At 49.5% G+C, this 17,687-nt stretch overlaps 1 protein-coding gene across 1 annotated transcript in view; it reads left to right on the plus strand.

Moving 5' to 3' along the window:
- Window positions 1-17,687, plus strand: part of LOC135877371 (cystine/glutamate transporter-like) — a 51,204-nt gene that overhangs the window by 15,871 nt on the left and 17,646 nt on the right. The window contains exons 3-6 of the mRNA XM_065402803.1: window positions 8,586-8,701; window positions 11,328-11,453; window positions 12,809-12,908; window positions 13,573-13,617. Of these exons, the coding sequence (XP_065258875.1) occupies window positions 8,586-8,701; window positions 11,328-11,453; window positions 12,809-12,908; window positions 13,573-13,617 (387 nt within the window). The remainder of the gene's footprint in view (window positions 1-8,585; window positions 8,702-11,327; window positions 11,454-12,808; window positions 12,909-13,572; window positions 13,618-17,687) is intronic.

The raw sequence follows: 17,687 nt of genomic DNA on the forward strand, positions 1-17,687 counted from the left end.
CCTAGTGTTTGAAGGAACACCATTGGAAGGGACTCCACCCAGAAGAACAGTCCAGGGCCCAGGTTGCTAAGTCAATTGTGACTGAACAGTTTATAAGGATATTGCCAGCAAAAGGCAGAGTGTGAGTATTATGGCACCATGCTAGGACCTTGTCAGATGCAGTACGGTTAATGGAGAACTTTCTAGCAGCCAAAGGGTCGCTAGAAACAGAAATCGCTACAGGTTCAAATCTGTGCAGGACAGTCCTGAGAGAGACCAGGGAGGCCAACCTCAAAATGGTAACATCCACCAAACATTCTCCAAAATAATCGGTCCAGCCCCCAGACCATGGGAAGCCCGAGGGGCCTAGGGATCAGGCTCAGACATCATCACCAATGCTTCAAGGAGCTGAAGTAGGACCTGCAAAGTAGGTCCTGGCCTCTACTCCGCAGCCAAATTTGCCCCCAGCTAAGAAAAGTAACATTGGTGTCAGCCCAGCAACTTGCCACTCCTGTGGGCAGACAGGACACAAAGAAAGAATACCCTCTTATAGAATGTGAGTATAGCCCGGGCCGGACTGCAGAAACACGCATCCAGAAAATAGCACCCCTCAAGTTGACAGTGTTACAGATTTTTGTTACCAATTTGCCTGGGCCATGGTTGATCAGGCTGGGGCCACAGGATTTTTTGGGGGGAGGAGATGACAAGGCACACCAAAAGTGTTTACATTTTAAAGTTTTATCGATAAAATAAAATAGCAGAGATTACTGGGAACGCTTTCACGTTACTTAGGGGAAGAAAGAAAGCGTTAATGCCCCAAGCCCTAAACCACTTTTATACTTAAACACGCACGACCCAGACTGGCCAAATCTGGGTGTAACGTCAGAAGAAGGGGGGTGGGGGGAGAAGGTGAACGGGAGTGCTGTCCTGGGCCCAGGCCGTCCAAGGATCTGCTGTGCTTTTTAAATTGCTTCAGCTTTTAGGAGGGTTTTAAGTCCTGGCTCCTTGGGGGAGGGGAGGGGGGAGTGGTGCTCCGTACAGGGACCTCTGCTCCTGGTGCCCTCTTCCAAACCAGCTTTCTGTGGTTTTTTTAAGTTTTCCCAAAACACCCGGTTTCAGGGCCGTGAGACAGTTCTGTTTGTTCCTGGTAGACAGAAGGATCTCATGTGCAATATGGGGAGTGGACTAACTTTTTATGTCTTTGCTTCCAGAGCCTGTTGGTGTACAATTTTAACAATTTTTTTTAATTAAAAGGTCTGGCCTTACTAGGCTAGAAACATACTGCATTCATTCGTACTGATAAGTATTAAACAGTGATTTTTTTTTTTTTTTTTTTTTGCTTTAGCAAGTGTATTAAAACCTTAGTGTTTCCTAATATCACCCAAAACATTTTGTGTTCCAAGGTGGACAAAGCAAGTATCTGCATTTTAGTACATTCCATAGCTATACCAGTATGGTTTTTTATTTTCATTTGTTTTTGTATTAGGTTGTCCTGTAGCTGGGACATAGAGCTTAATTTATTTTTAATTACTTCCAGGTTTACAGTAGGTATAATCCCTGCTCCAAAACCAATTTTTTTTTCCAATATGTTGTCTGCTGCCTGAGGATGTTTTTCTGCAGTATTTAATACACAACAATGCTAGCAACAAGACAAACACAAAACACAACACAATTTTTATTGTGACAGTAGATTCATGGTATTTTGGATTGCTTCTCAGCTGGTATCAGCTTTTTTTGATTTTTTGAACAAAAGAACACGTTTTTACTCCTTTGGGGGTGGCAGATTATTGCTGAAAATATTTCTCTCTCTCTCTTTTTTTTTTTTTTTTTTTTTTTTTTTTTTTTAAAACAAATACTGTTGCTGATTGCAGGTAAAACAGAGGAATTACCCCATATTTTCCGGTATTTGTTTTATAGGCAGGCCAGATTTTAATGGCTTTTACCTTTATCAGGTAATTTGCATTAACACAGACACTTTCTGGCTTGCTTTTGGATTTAAAGCTATCAGCAGCTCAGAGACTCTGTTATAAAAGGGACACAATCAACTTTTACCAGAGTTATGATTACTTTTAAACTTTTAACTTCTGCTTTCAAAACACACAGTGATTTGAAAAAGAAAACACAACCTATTGTGGCTCCCTTTGGCAAAGTGACAGTTTGATTACACAGCTCAGTGTGGGGCACGGTCTCTCTCTCTTTTTTACAGCTTTTATCTGCTATTTTGTTACCAAAAAAAACAGATTTAAATTTTTTTTCCATTTTTCTGGCTTTGACTGCCCTGCTGCAGCCACGACTTTGGTCTTTATTTAAAACATTTTAAATTTTGTAAAGCATTGAGTTACCTTAAGGGTTAAATGAGAAATACCAAAGTTAAACAACACTAGTTACCTGTGTTTGGCAAAAGTGTTTTTTGGTTTTGCAACTTTGAATGGAAAATTAAAGGGATTTCAGTGGTATTATTTAAAACACGACCAATTTATTTTAATCCACAAAACAAAGATTGTACACACCCGGAGTGGGTTTTATTAGCAAATTTGACTAACTTGTTCATACTCAAATGATTTTACTTAGATAACCTTTTTGCCTGGATTATTTACAGACTTTTTTTTTTTTTTTTTTTTTTAGAAAAGGGCCCATTTTTCCTTCAGAATGGCTGCAAAGAAACCAAGAATTTTCTTCTTTTTTTTTTTTTAACACTTTTTTTTTGTTGAACATTTTTACAAAGTTTTACTGCTTAATTCCCTCCAGACTCTGCAGAGTTAACTTCTTACTTTCTTTTTTTTACTTCTGCCACTATGCGCTCACGGCTTGCAACCCGTTTTTTAATTTTTTTAAACTGTTGCTTGCCTGCTTGTCTGGGCCCGATTTTGTTTTTCTCGTTGAACCGCTTCTTTCCATGGTCACAGGCTTTGTTTCACTACCAATTTAGCAAGGAGGGTGGGCTCCTTAACTAGCCCCCACCCTTCCTGGTCCCTTTCCTCTTTATAATCGCCCCCACGGGGTGCTGTTCTTGTAGTAGGGGGTGCCGTACATACGACCTTCTCCCCCCCTTCACCCGCTGGACCTCTCCTCAGTCTTAATGAGGGCCACTATAGGGGTGCAAGGTTCCACCCAAAATTGAAGATCTTCACAAAAGGAGAGATCAAAGCCCTTACAAGGGTCACCCAAACCATCCCCCGTGAGGCTTGCCGCCTGTACTGAACACCTGGCCAATTGACGTTTTAACTGTTCCATTTTCTTTTCATGGAAAGCACGCTGCCGTTGCGGCGTATGCTGGGCACGAATGGTCAAGTCTTTGACAAGTCCCCGAAGGACCGATACCTGCTTAGCCAGTGCTTCCAGGCGGGTGCATTCCGCCTTTTTTGCCTGGAAGTCCTGTCTCAAGGCTTGCAACTTGTCCTGGGCATAGGCTTGGGTTGCTGCCTGGTTAGTGATCTGCGCTTTCAGTTGCTCAATTTCCCCCCCCCCCCCCCCAGCTGTTGGGTACACATCTCTTCCCTTCTTCCCAACTCCTTTTTATGTCCCAAACAACATGAGATACCACATGGTTACGGCAGTCCAGATTAATCCCACAGCTGCCCCTAGGTTTTTACCGTTCTGCTTTTCATACTCCGTATATAGATCTAACAAATCCTGCCAAGAATGCACTCTCCTCTGAAGCTCCGTCACAGAACCCCAGGGATTGTATCCCACCTTGGCAAGAGCCCTCTCCAGCCGGGAGAGGTTTTCACCCCCCCCCCTTGAAAGAGGCAGCAGGGTTCCGTCCCTCTTTGCTGCCTCCCCCATGGCTCAGGCATCAGGTCCACCTGCTTCCTGTGACACCAGCTGACTGAGCAGCCAGACTACCGTGTCCGCGCTCCCTAAAGCGCGTACATCCAGCATTGAACCCATTGCTGATGCCATCACCCACGATTGCAGGACTCCTGAGTCCGCAGCTGGACCCTTCTGTTTCCTGAACATGCTGACCCAATCCGTTGGTACAACTTCTAAAAATTTGTAATTGCTTGAGATTTCACATTGCTCACCTTGGCACAGGGGCTTACAATGTTCACCCCCCCCCCCCCCGGGCCGGAGGGAGAGATGCTAAGGTTACGGGGATTTAAAGAAACTAATGAAAAATGCCCACATAAATGACATATTTTAATAATCTGCACTCAGATTTTCACCCTTATGGCTTTCTGCTTCAGTGAGACAGTTTAAATATTCCCTTTAATGATTATTTAGGATTAGGATATTCAACTGGAGATGAAGGTATGTGTGACCTCCAGGTGCCGCCCCAAGCACCAGCTTGGTTGCCTGGTGCCTGGAGCCGGCCCTGCCTCTGGAGTTTCTCTGGGCTGGGCCCCACTCCCATGTGAAGTTCCTCCCATGCAGAGATTTCCCCCCCCCCCCCCGTCTTGGAGAGAGAGTTTTATCTCTTGCAAGTGTAGCAAGAACAACATCTTTCCCTGGGGTGCTCTGGACCCCTTTGGGCACCCCACTTTCTGTTTCCAATGGGTCAGCTGGATGGACCCCCTCATCCCGGAGACCTGACCCCCAGGTTTCCCTTAAAACCTGATCCACAGGAGAGGGGGCTGGCCTTTCGAATGCAGACTTTTCACCCTCCTCCTGGGAAAGCCCCTCCCTACAAAAGGTGGGTGGACTCTCTGGCCCCCCCTGACCTTCCATTTGGGCTTCCCTCTTTGGGCTCCCCTCTGGGTCCGACACTCTTGTGTCCCCCAAAAGGGAAGGTGATCCTGCCCCAGCTGTGGAATCACAGCTACCAGCTACGACAGACCTCTTACTGGCCAGCAAAATCCCCCCCCTTTCACTCGGGTTGGGCTGGCACCCAGCTACAGAGTCCTTGGGGCCTGTTCCCACCACAGCGGTCCCCAGGACCCCATCTTCCACCTTTGGGACACACGCCTCTGTGCACCCCAGGGCAGGCCCGGCCCCCTGCTGACCTGCAACTTTCTGGCAGTCAGCAGCTGTGGTGGCCTCCTTGCTACAAGGTGGTACATCCCCCTCCCCCGGGGAGATGATTACGGGACAGGAGCTAGCTTTATCCAGCTCCTCCCTCTGGAACTTCCCTTGAGCCCCGGGGCTATAGGAACTGGCTACAACCAGCCCTGCCCCCGAAGCTGCATCCTGTACTGCTGCAGGGGAATCTAAGAGACACTCTCCTATTCCCCCAGCAGTTCGTGTGACTTCACCCCCCCCCTCTGGGGCTTTTAGCACAAGATTCCTTCTCACTGCTAACCAACCCTGGGACAGATTCTGCCATACTAAAGAAATCATTCCCCAGTAGAAACGGTGCAAAATTGTGTGCCACCGTTGCAACAGTCAGCTCAGCCTGCAAATCCTGAGTTTGCATGTGTACTTTAGCTAAAGGTGCAAGGACTTTGTAACCCCCTACCAGCTCTAATTCTGCCATTTTACCTGGCAACAAATCCTTCTCCTGGATCAGGTCCCTCCTGACCACAGAAATCTCAGCACCCGTGTCCCTTAATCCAAGAAGCATTTGACCATTTAATTTAACAGCATGCATATGCTCATTGCTTGGTTGTGTGGAAGCAAGCTTTACAAATCCTGTGTGGAAAGAGGCCACAGCCTGGCTCTGAGAAGCCACAGCTTCATGAGTTACTTGTTGCCTGTTTCCACTCAGCAAGGGACACTTATTCCTCAGGTGCTCAGTGGACTTACAATGATAGCACCTCTTGGGCTCCTCTGCTTGCACAGGAAATTTGGGACGAGTACCAGGGGAATGGGGAGGTGACCGCCCAGCCTCCTTTTTCCCAGACCCAGGGGTAAAACGGTGATTCTGCTTTCCCCCAACCCTATACCCCTCCGCCAGTGGTTTATGTTTGATTGCAGCTTGTGCTTGCTCATAAGAGTCAGCATACTCAGCTAATTCACCCACTGCATTTACCTTTTTGTCCCACAAATACTGTTTTACCTCATCACTGCACATATTCAGGAAGTGTTCCTGAGTAACCAGATCACACATCCCTTCAAAGCTGGTAATGCCTCTTCCCCGCACCCATTTATCTACCAAATCTCTCATTTCATTGGCATAAGCCACATTACTTAATCCAGATCCCCTCTTAAGGCTCCTGAATTTAACCCTGTAGGTTTCAGGTGTAACCTGAAACTGTTTCAAAACCAGTTCCTTAAATTTACCATAGTTTGAAGCATCCTCAATAGGCATCTTATTGAATATGTCCAGAGCTCTGCCAGTCAATTTTGCTATCAATGTGGTCATCTTCTGAACTTCAGGGATGGCATGGAGGGTGCACAGTCTCTCAAAGGTGATGAAATATTCGGCGATATCGCTGGACTCGTCATACGGTGGACATAGTCGCTCCCATTTGAAGATTTTTGGGGAAGTGGAGACAGCAGGGGGAGGGTTTTGTCTCCTCGACTCCATAACAGTCAGTTCATGTTTCCGGGCCTCCCTCTGGGCCTCCATAGCCCTCTCGTGGGCAGCTGCCTCTGCCTCCATAGCTCTCTTGTGGGCAGCCTCTTCCCTTGCATGTTCTGCCTCCATGGCACTAATTTCTAATTGTCTTGGTTCCAGCTGTCTCTTATGTTCATTTTCTTTCTCTTTTGCTACCAGCCTGGCCAGCTTTAGTTTATTAGCAGCGTCACTAGTACTCATTGTCCTGCTTTCTTGTGCTGGGCTACAACCCCTCTGCAGTTCACTGAAACTGAGATCACTAGTACTCATTTTCCTGCTTTCTCGTGCTGGGCCACAACCCCTCTGCAGTTCACTGAAACTGAGATGCACTCAGCTCAGGGGATTCTTAGTTAACAAAGACTTTCACAGTGCCCAGCGTTCAGCTTTTCTGGGCAATTTGTACCCTGTGCAGTTTTAGTTTCTTCTGATCTTCCGTCTTACTTATTTTGCTTCCTTTTCTGTCCCTACTTCCCTTGCCCGAAATAAGCAAACAGAAAATAACAAACCAGTAACCACTTTGTCTGTTCTCCAGCCACCACACTTAAACTCACTTAAAATCACTACCAGTATCTCAAAGCAATCAGCTGTGCACAGACCCTGCTCGACTACGCCACTGTGACGGGTTGGATCACAGAACCCCCCTTGGGAGCTGCCACCCGATGTGCAAAGACTACCCCTGCTTCTGTTTTCCCTGCCAGCTCAGGACTCCAGCACCTTGTCTTGCTGAATTAGACACTCCAGTCCGCTTCAACACAGACCCAGGGTCTGAATCACTTGTCCCAAAGCTGCAAGTTTACCTGAAAACAGCTCATAGAAGTGTGCTTGTCTTTAGCACTCAGATGCCCAACTCCCAATGGGGTCTAAACCCAGATAAATCCGTTTTACCTTGCATAAAGCTTATGCAGGGCAAACTCATAAATTGTTCGCCCTCTATAACACTGATAGAGAGATATGCACAGTTGTTTGCTCCCCCAGGTAATAATACATACTCTGAGTAAATTACTAAATAAAAAGCGATTTTATTAAATACAGACAGTAGGATTTAAGTGGTTCAAAGTAGTAACAGACAGAACAAAGTAAGTCACCAAGCAAAGTAAAATAAAATGCGCAAATCTATGTCTAATCAAACTAAATACAGATAAGTTCCTCACCAGTTCCAGAATGCTCCCTTTTACAGGCTAATCTCCTTTTAGCCTGGGTCCAGCAATCTCTCACAACCCCTGTAGTTACTGTCCTTTGTTTCAGTTTCCTCCAAGTATCCTGGGGGGGTGGAGAGGCTCCTTCTTTAGCCAGCTGAAGACAAGATGGAGGGGTCTCCCCCAGGTTTAAATAGACTCTCTCTTGTGGGAGGAGACCCCCCTCCTCCCTCCTATGCAAAGTCCAGCTCCAAGATGGAGTCCTGGAGTCACCTGGACAAGTCACATGTCCCTGCATGACTCAGTCTTTACAGGCTGAAGCCATTGTCCACATGGTATCTTGCATGTCTCCAGGAAGACTTCTTATGTGGATTGGAGCATTCTAAGATGCATTGTTCCCCAAGTGTTTCCTGATCAGGTACTTAACCTGGCGAATTCCTTCCTAAAGAAGCTGACCAAATGCCTCCCAAAGCTTACTTAGAAACCAAGCAAGCATACAGCCCATATTCTTAACCTCAAGTAGAAAATGATATATATATGTACAAATAGGATGAATAGATATAGTAGACCATAACCTTTACGGAGATATGTTACCTGGCACAGGCAGCACAAAACATATTCCAGTTATGTCATACATACATTTATAAGCACCCCCTCCCCATAAAGCCTTATGGGGTACACTGTCACAGTATGACCTTATAAAACATTATAGATAAGTTGAGAACATTTCCACACAATATACAGTGTGGATCTACCTTCCCAGGGGACTCCCTAAGGGGAGGGGGCCATCGGGTTGTAACAACAGTACCGGTGATGATCCAAGGTAAAAGCCTTCGAGGACTCGGACTCCGGCTGCAGTCAGATAGTATCCAAATCTCCTTGGTATGAGCTGATGGCACCCATAGAAGGCATCCGAAGGAGATGAGTGGGCCAAGGAAGGAAGGGTGGTAGAAGAGGAGATATAATGTGGATTGGGGGGGCAGGAAGTGTTTTCCCCTGTCTAAGATGCTTTGAATTTCTATTTTGCTTTCCAGTCCTGCCAACTTTGCCGTGGTGTCCATGGCTTTCGGTCGTTACTTAATTGAGCCTCTCTTCGCCCCTTGCCATGCCCCTGCCCTGGCTGTGAAGCTGGTCACCACCACTGGCATCTGTGAGTAACCCTCAAAAACAATCAAAGCAAAAGTGGGGAAGGGGAAAAGAGCAGGCTCGACTGGCTATTCCTGGTATGATTCCGCCCTCTCTCGTTTTCTGCCTGTGTCAGCAAGGATTGCCCTTTTCCATGTCTGTCAAGCCCCATACAAAGCAATGGGATGCTCTATAAATATTTATCTGTAATGTCACCTCCCTATAGTAAATCGGGGCGTAGCCACGGGTGGGCCTGGATGGGCTGCGGCCCACCCACTTAGCCTCCACGCCCACCTGAGCGTCACTCAGGCACCTGAAATCCAGGACGGAGCACGAGCGGGGCTGGAGCCCCCCAAATCCACAAGCTAAGAAGGGGTGAGTCATCCCAGGTGGGGGGGTGCTCTGAGGGGGCGGATCTGGGTGGGGCTAGCACTAGGGCCAGAGCAGAGCCAGGCCGGGCACCTAGACACATGACTGGGCTGGGCTGGGCATGAGCAGGGTGCTGGAGACTGGGGCAGCAGCACGCGGTGCAGGATGCACAGACACAGCAGCGCCGGCAGGACAGAGGGACTCGGCCGCGTGGGTGGACGACACCAAGCCGGGGTCGGGAGGGGCAGGCGGAGCTTGAGCACCTGCAGGGCCTCTCTCCACCCCATGGGCGCACCCGCAGCCTGTGCACCTCGGGCAGCCTCGCCTTCTAGTGCCTGCTGAGCAGTCAGGACCAGCTGGAATGGGTGGAGGGAGGCGGGCCCCCCGCTCCGTCATGCCCCACAGTCCTGTCCCTGCGCCCCTAGCTCCAGGCTCTGCTATGCCCCCCAGTTCTGTCACCTCACCCACGTCCCATGGCCCCTTGAGTCCTGTCCTTCCCCCCCCCCCGCCAAATCTGGCCCTCAGCCTCTGCCCTCCCCCATCCAGCCCCCCTTCCCCAGTTTTCCCTCCCTGCTCTGGATAAACTTCTCTCTTCCCAAGGTGGTGAGGCTCAGTTTCCCTGACTGGGTATCCTGTGGGGGAGGGGAGGTCATAGCCTTTGGACTCTGCTGAACTGAAGACAGGGGGGTGTCAGTGCCTATTATCCCCCCTGGCCCTAAGGAATGTGGGGAATGTCAGCCCAAAGGGGGGAACCTCTTTTACTCCGGCAGCTACCCACACTGGAGCATGGGGGTTGGGTCCTGTCCCCATGCGTGTGCCCAGCTTGGCAGGTGAAGCCCTGTGTCTGGGGGCACCAGGGCTAGGAAGAGGGCGTGGCGTCCGGGGAGAAGCTGAGCGAGCACAGTCTGTCATTGCCCATCCACCTGAAAGTCAGGGCCCAGCCAAATTTCCACTCCTAGCTACGCCACTGTGCTAAATCATCAAAATCCTGCAACCACACCCTCTCAGAATAGTCAGTGTTTGCCTCCATTAGGCTAAATAAGGGGGGATTTAATTTCCTTGGGCAGGAAGTGTCACTTCCTATGCGTTTGTATAGAGCCTGGTACAACAGGGTCCCGATCCTGACTGGGGCCTCTGGGTGTTACATACAAACAAATAAATCCAAAGCTAGCACAGTAGAGGCCAAGGACACATTGTGTACATAAAGCACATAGGCTGGTACAGTATTTTCAAAGGAGTGTAAGGCAGTTCGAGGCCCAAATCCCTTTGTTTCAACTGAGATTGAACATCTCACTCACATTTGTGAGTTTGAAAATCTCCCTCAAAGAACAAGAGTCAAACCCCTCTTTGGATGGAATGTTCAGTTACAACAGGACACCGATCTATCTCATCATAAGCAGCAGGCTTAGCACTCTGAGGTCATGTGAGATATTACACTACGAAGTTCCAAACACGTGCACTCACTCCCAGAAACTAGAGACTAAAAACACCTGTCAGGCCGACTAGCCTATCCCCTCGTGTTTGCCAAGAGGATGAGGACTTTGTCTTCTAGACCAGTTTACAATGATCTAAGATATGGGATTTGTACAACTACCCCGGTACTGGACTCCCCATGAACATAAAGCTCCCATTGTGGGGAACATCAATACCAGGCTCCCTAAAGAGGAACTTCCAAGATGAGGGGTCATAGAACAAAATAGTGACCTCACACTAGTCCTGCCCAGAAGTGAATTCAGTACATTCCAAATAGGCTCTTCGGGGCCATAGAGAGAAACTATCACTTCCCTCCTTCTGGAGGGCATTGCCAGCATGCATGAAACTCCAACAATACTGAAAACCCATGCAGCCGGTTCCCAGCTCTCCTCAGCCCTGAATATCCGGGTTTGGGATTATTTTAGACAGATGTATTTTTCAATTTGTATCTCATCTTAGTTACTTCCTCCTCAAGTTGCTAATGTCTTACTATCCTCACTGGTGTTTTCAACATGTCACAGTTCAGTATCCTCTAAAACATAATTAACATGCCACTGTGCTTACACTTTATTCCAGATCATTCATGAAGATGTTAAACAGGACAGGTGCCAATCTTATTTCCTACTGAACCTCAACTAAACACCTCCCCACACATCCATACCTTGCCATTTACCATAGAACTTAGGGTTAGAAGAGACTGCCAGGGTCATCTGGTCCAACCCCCTGCCAAGACCCTTTACTTAATGCCTTCGACTTAGATTTCAGTCTACAGGAATAACACTGTTCTGCTTTTTTTCCTTCCCTCCAAGCCTTAATCATTGCTCTGAACTGCTGGAGCGTCAGTTGGTCTGCAAATATACAGACCGTTCTCGCAGTCCTCAAGATGGTCACCATTGGCCTGATTATTGTCCCTGGGATGATGGCGCTAGCTGAAGGTAAGACAACTGCAGCCTGTGTGTGACACGAGACAGGAAGGGGATAATAGCAGGAAACAGACAGAGGTAGGGGAGTCCTAGGGAGAGGCACAGACAGATGAGAAGGGAGATAGAAAGTGGAGAACAGAGTCAGAAAGAGAGAGACCAGAAAAAGAAAGAGGGCTTGAGAATTTTAGCCAGGAGAAAACCTCTACTAGAAAAAAACAAAACACGCTTACCTGTGTCCTACCCTCAGCCCATTTCTCTTGCACTGTCCTTCAGTTCTTCTTTCGTGTGCCAAGGGAGCCAAATCTGAACAGCCCTTCCAAAGTAGGCTGCCTTGTTTGACTGGATTTCTGGTCACTTGCCAAGCTAGGCAGTGCATGACAAGAACATCAGAAATGTAAGCAGCATGATCAACATGCAGACAGATCTCCCTACCTCCCACTGTTTAGTCCATTCATGCCAAGCCACCGCCTTAAACGTTACCCTCTCAGGAGCAGCAATGAAATGGGAAGTACAGCATTGCAGAACATGAACTGCCATCACCCAGGCACTTGGTGAAAATAGGTGCTTTACCATAGTCCTTGCCCCCCCCCCCCCCCGCCCCTCGGTCACACAACGGGTACTTGGCTGCATTGTTCCTACCTCACCTAGGATGGGCGGTGGCTAATACCCATTCCCGGGGAGAAGGAGATGAATTCTGCATGTCCTTGAATCAATTGCTAGTCCAGCAGATGATGCGGGCCTTTGAATGTTCCATGCCAGCTCAATGCAGGTTTGGACTTGTCTTTCTTTCTGAGAAATATGAAATGGAGGCACATTCAGGTTGCAGCAGAGCTCTGACATTGATGGATTGCACATCATTTAAAAATAGTATTTCTGTGCAGACTGATGTTGGATCAGAGGCATCTTTAGTCTAGCAAGCAAAGGCATAATAAGATCCAACAGCTGGAAGCTGAAGCTAGATAAATTCAGACAGGAAGTAAGGTCTCTTTTTAGCAGTCAGGGTAATTAATCACTGGAACAGATTATCAAGGGATATGGTGGATTCTTCACCCTTGAAAATCAAATGGGATCTCTTTCTAAAAGATGTGCTCTAGCTTAACCCCAAGTTATTGGTGGGGCTGCATTAGTTACTGGGTGAAAATCTGTGTGCTTTGTTATGCGAGAGGTCAGACTAGATGATCATAGTGATCAATTTTGTCCTTAAAAATCTTTGAAATTTGAGGAGTTATTTTAGACTGGCTCTGTAGAGTCTCTCTGAGCTAGCACTGTGCTGTCAGAGCTACGGCAGTGGCTTTGCTGGTTGAATTCTTAGCACCAACTTCTCAGAGACCATCAGATTTATTGGTTGTATTTCTATCTCCTCTCAGGTCACTATGAGAATTTCCAGAATGCTTTTGACACTAGCTTGCTGGCTCTGGACAAGCTGCCTCTGGCTTTTTACTCGGGAATGTTTGCATATGGAGGATGGTAGGCTTCCAGATCTATACTGGACAACATCTCTTCTAATCACTGATGAAAGCCAGATAAGTCCCAAAGAGTTCAAATCGCTGCAGTATGGAACTTGTGTGGAGCCTGTCTCATCACAGTTACAGATTCAAATGCACCCTGGATCAGCAATGGCCAAGTCATCGTAGTGGCTGTTTACCTGTCCCCTAGAGACTGGACTGAGACCATTTTACTTAGGCAAAACATCATTCGAGGGCCAAATGAAGTAATGTTGGGGACCGCCAAAGAGCACCTCTGCTCTATCTTACATATTACAAAGGAAGCTCATGTCCAGAAAGTAAAGATAATGATTTTGGAGGGTGCAACTCAGAGCATCTAAATCCTTAATATTGGGGGGGCAGGGGATGGAGGGAGCTCCGATCCCAACAGTTTGATTTTCTAGGAAGAGATTCTTCCTTCACCACCACCCTTAAGAGGAAGCATTTGACTTTCTTTGTAGAAAGTCTCTCTATAGTTATGTAGTAAGACACATGGTCTAAGAAAGGGTGCCCCTCTATTCAGGAAGCAAACACCCAGATGCAGCTCGGAAACAGTGACAGATGCATAACCTGTTCCATCTCACTCTTCAAAGCCCAACATGGAAAATGGAATCTCAGGTCCAGACACTTTTCTCTTCTAATTGCAGGTTCTATGTCAACTTTGTAACTGAGGAAATCATAAACCCTGAAAGGCGATTACCATGGTCAGCTGCTTGAATTCATATCTGGTAGATAAACAAACCACTGAAGAGGATGTTGATTCCCGTGCCCCAAAGCTGGAGCAGCGTAATAATACAAGCTGTTAAAGGGCACGAACTCACTTCAGCACAACAACATGCCAGTTCATAGAAGTCTGAATATTTTTCATATTGAAATTTGACTTGGGTGCAATTCATTTATGCACATACCGACTGTTGTCATATTGGAGCAGACCACAGGCCTATCAAGGCCTGTTGCCTAGCTTGTGTGGTGGTCGTGAGCCTGATGGTTCAGTGGAGGAGGCTGTGTTGGAGGGGCGGAATTTCTTCTTTACCCCATTAAAGAAAAAAGGACAGTTACCTGTTCCGTAACTGGCATTCTTCGAGATGTGTTGCTCAGGTGTATTCCACTATAGGTGTGTGTGCTTGCCACATGCACCAGTGCCGGAAGTTTTTCCCTTAGCAGTATCCGTAGTGGGGGAGCACCGCTGCGACCCCTGGAGTGACGCCAGTATATCACGCCATAAAGGGGGCTGCGTGCTCCTCCACCCTCAGTTCCTTCTTGCCAGACAACTCCGACAGAAGGGAAGGAGGGTGGGACATGGAATACACCTGAGCAACACATCTCGAAGAACGCCAGTTACGGAACAGGTAACTGTCCTTTCTTCTTCGAGTGATTGCTCATGTGTATGCCACTATAGGTGACTCCAAGCTATCCCTGATGGAGGCGGGTAGGAGTGTAAGTATGAAATGTCAAGGGTTACCCGGGCGGAGCACCGCTCTACCAAACCCAGCGTCATCCCATGACTGGGAGACGATCGCATAGTGCGATGAGAAAGTGTGGACAGAGGACCACGTAGCAGCCCTACAGATGTCCTGGATAGGGACATGAGCCACATAGGCCGCAGACGAGGCCTGGGCTCTCGTCGAATGCGCCTTCACGATAGGAGGTGGGGGAACCCCTGCCAGGTCGTAACAGGTGCGAATGCACGAGGTGATCCAGCGGGAGATCCGCTGGGTGGAGACCGGTCGCCGCCTCATGCGTTCGACTGAAGCAATAAAAAGCTGGGGGGACTTCCTAAATGGCCTGGTTCTGTCCAGGTAAAAAGCCAGTGCTCTGCGCACGTCTAACATATGCAGGTGGCGTTCTTCGTTGGAGGAATGGGGCTTAGGACAGAGGATAGGGAGGAAAATATCCTGGTCCATATGAAAAACCGAGACTACCTTCGGCAAAAAGGAAGGGTGAGGGCGGAGCTGAACCTTGTCCTTATGGAAGACCGTGTAGGGCGGTTCAGAGGTAAGGGCCCTGAGCTCGGAGACCCGGTGGGCTGAGGTGATAGCCACTAAGAACGCCACCTTCCAGGAAAGGCGGGACCACAAACACGTGGCTAAGGGCTCAAAGGGGGGCCCCGTGAGGCGGGAGAGCACCAAGTTCAAGTCCCAGAGCGGGACTGGGGATCTGGCGTAAGGGAACGCCTGATCTAAGCCTTTCAGAAACCTGCCCGTCATGTGATGTGAAAAAACGGACATGCCCTGCACAGGGGATGGAAGGCCGAAATGGCCGTGAGGTGCACCCTAATGGAGGAGGGCGCGAGACCTTGAGTCCTAAGGGACAGGAGGTAATCGAGGACCTGTTGGATAGGTGCAGAGGAGGGAGAGGAACCTCTATCTCTTGCCCACCTAGAGAACCTATACCACTTAGCCAGGTAGGTCCGCCGCTTGGAAGGTTTCCGACTTTCCAGCAGGATCCTCCTGACGTCCTCAGAACACCTGCCCTCCTCCGCATTCAACCATGAAGCAGCCACGCTGTCAGATGGAGCACGGCTAGGTTGGGATGGAGGAGATGTCCTGCCTCCTGGGAGAGGAGGTCCGGGCGTAGCGGCAGCCTGCAAGGGGGGGCCGCTAAGAGTTGCAGGAGGGACCCGTACCAATGCTGACAGGCCCAATCAGGGGCTATAAGGATCATCCTCACTCCGTCTGACTTCACCTTCTGCAACACCTTGTCTATTAAGGGGAAGGGCGGAAAGGCGTACAACAGGGGCCCCGACCATGGGAGCAGGAACACATCCGATATCGCCCCGTCGCCCTGCCCCGTCCTGGAGCAGAATCGAGGACAGTGTCGATTCTGGGCGGTGGCGAACAGGTCTACGTGGGGAGTGCCCCACTGTAGGAAGATCCATCTGGCCACGTCCCTGTGTGAAGGGACTACTCGTGCTGCTGGGAGAATACCCTGCTCAGGCGGTCCACAAGAGAGTTGCTCTTGCCCGGCAGGTAAAAAGCCCGCAGGAGTACATTGTGGGCTATACAAAACTCCCACAGGAGCTGGGCTTCCTGGCATAAGGCCCTGGAATGCGTACCTGCTTGTTGACATAGTACATGGCGGTCATGTTGTCCGTAAGGACTCTGAGTACCCTCCCTTGGATGTGCTGGCGGAACGCCACACAGATGAGGCGAATGGCCCTGAGCTCCCTGTCATTTATGTGGAGGGCTAATTCCCCTGGAGACCACAACCCCTGGGTCCTGAAGGGCCCCACGTGCGCTCCCCAGCCCAGGTCCGAGGCGTCCGACACTAGGTCTAGTGAGGGAGAAGGGTCCCTGAAGGGGATACCCCGGAGCATGTTGCCCAAGAGGGACCACCATTGGAGGCCTGCCACCACCCTGGGCGGCACTGTGACCACCATGTCCAGGCTGTCCCTGACCTGGGAATACCTGGAGGCCAGCCACAGCTGGAGGGGCCTCATTCGAAGCCTGGCATGTCGCACTACATAGGTGCATGCTGCCATGTGGCCTAGGACCTTAAGGCACAGCCGTGCGTGGTTACCGGAAAGACTGTGATCCGGGCGATGAGAGCTTTGAGCATCTCGAACCTGTCCCTTGGGAGGGAGGCAGAGGCTACCCGGGAATCTAGCAGTGCGCCTATAAAGGTTATGCGCTGAACTGGGATTAACGTGGATTTCTCCTCGTTTACCAGCAGGCCTAGGGTGCCGCAGGCGCCTAGCAGGTAGCTTGTCTGCTGCTGCACCAGGGATCGAGACCAGCCCTTGAGCAGCCAGTTGTCTAAGTAGGGGAAGATCTGCAGCCCTTTCCTCCTGAGGTGGGCTGCAACCACCGCCATACACTTTGTAAACACCCTGGGGGCCGTAGAGAGGCCAAAGGGGAGGGCCGTAAACTGGAAGTGGTCCTGTCCCACCAGGAAACGGAGGTAACACCTGTGACCCTCGAAAATGTGGATGTGAAAATACGCATCCTGGAGGTCCAGTGACGTAAACAAATCCCCCTGGTCTAGGGATAGAATAATGGAGGCCAGGGACACCATGCGGAATTTGTAACACACCAGGAACTGGTTGAGATTCCGCAGGTCGAGGACGGGCCAAAGCCCGCCCTTCGCCTTGGGGACGAGGAAATACCTAGAGTAAAACCCCTTGCCCTGGTCCTCTCGAGGCACCCTTTCCACCGCTCCCAAGGAAAGGAGGCGTTGTACCTCCTGACGAAGGAGGTACAACTGGTCTGGAACCCTGGTCTGGCACCCTGACGGGGGGCAGTTGAGAGGGGTTGCCACAAACTGGAGCCTGTACCCTTGGGAGATGGTGCTGAGGACCCATTGGAGTCGGAAAACCAATAAACGGTTGAAAAAAGGCAAACTTTATTAACTGGGGGGGGGGGAGCACTGGCAACAGGCCCGGTGACCCCCCTCAATAAGTCAAAAATGCCATTTCCCATGGCGCTTGCCCTTCGAGGCACCAGGTTGCTGGGCCGAGCGGGATTGGTGTTGTGACCTGCGCCTCTGATCCCTCTGCCGCTTAGGCGGGGGTTCATATCTACCCCTAGCTTGTGGAGTGGGGGGGTTGAGGTCTGGGCTTGTCCTTTGCAGGTGGGACATACAGGCCCAGCGTCTGCAGGGTGTGTCATGGTCAAAGACCCCCACGCAGTCATTTTAGTTCAAAGACTCATGCCTGAGGCCAGTTTATTGACATACAAACCAGTGCACTGGGGTGTAGTCCGGAGACCAACACCCCGAGCAGCAGCTCACAGGCTGCTTTTATTCCATTACACCACAAGCAAGG

This window comes from Emys orbicularis, chromosome 1 (assembly GCF_028017835.1).
Source record: "Emys orbicularis isolate rEmyOrb1 chromosome 1, rEmyOrb1.hap1, whole genome shotgun sequence".
Classification (NCBI taxonomy): domain Eukaryota; kingdom Metazoa; phylum Chordata; order Testudines; family Emydidae; genus Emys; species Emys orbicularis.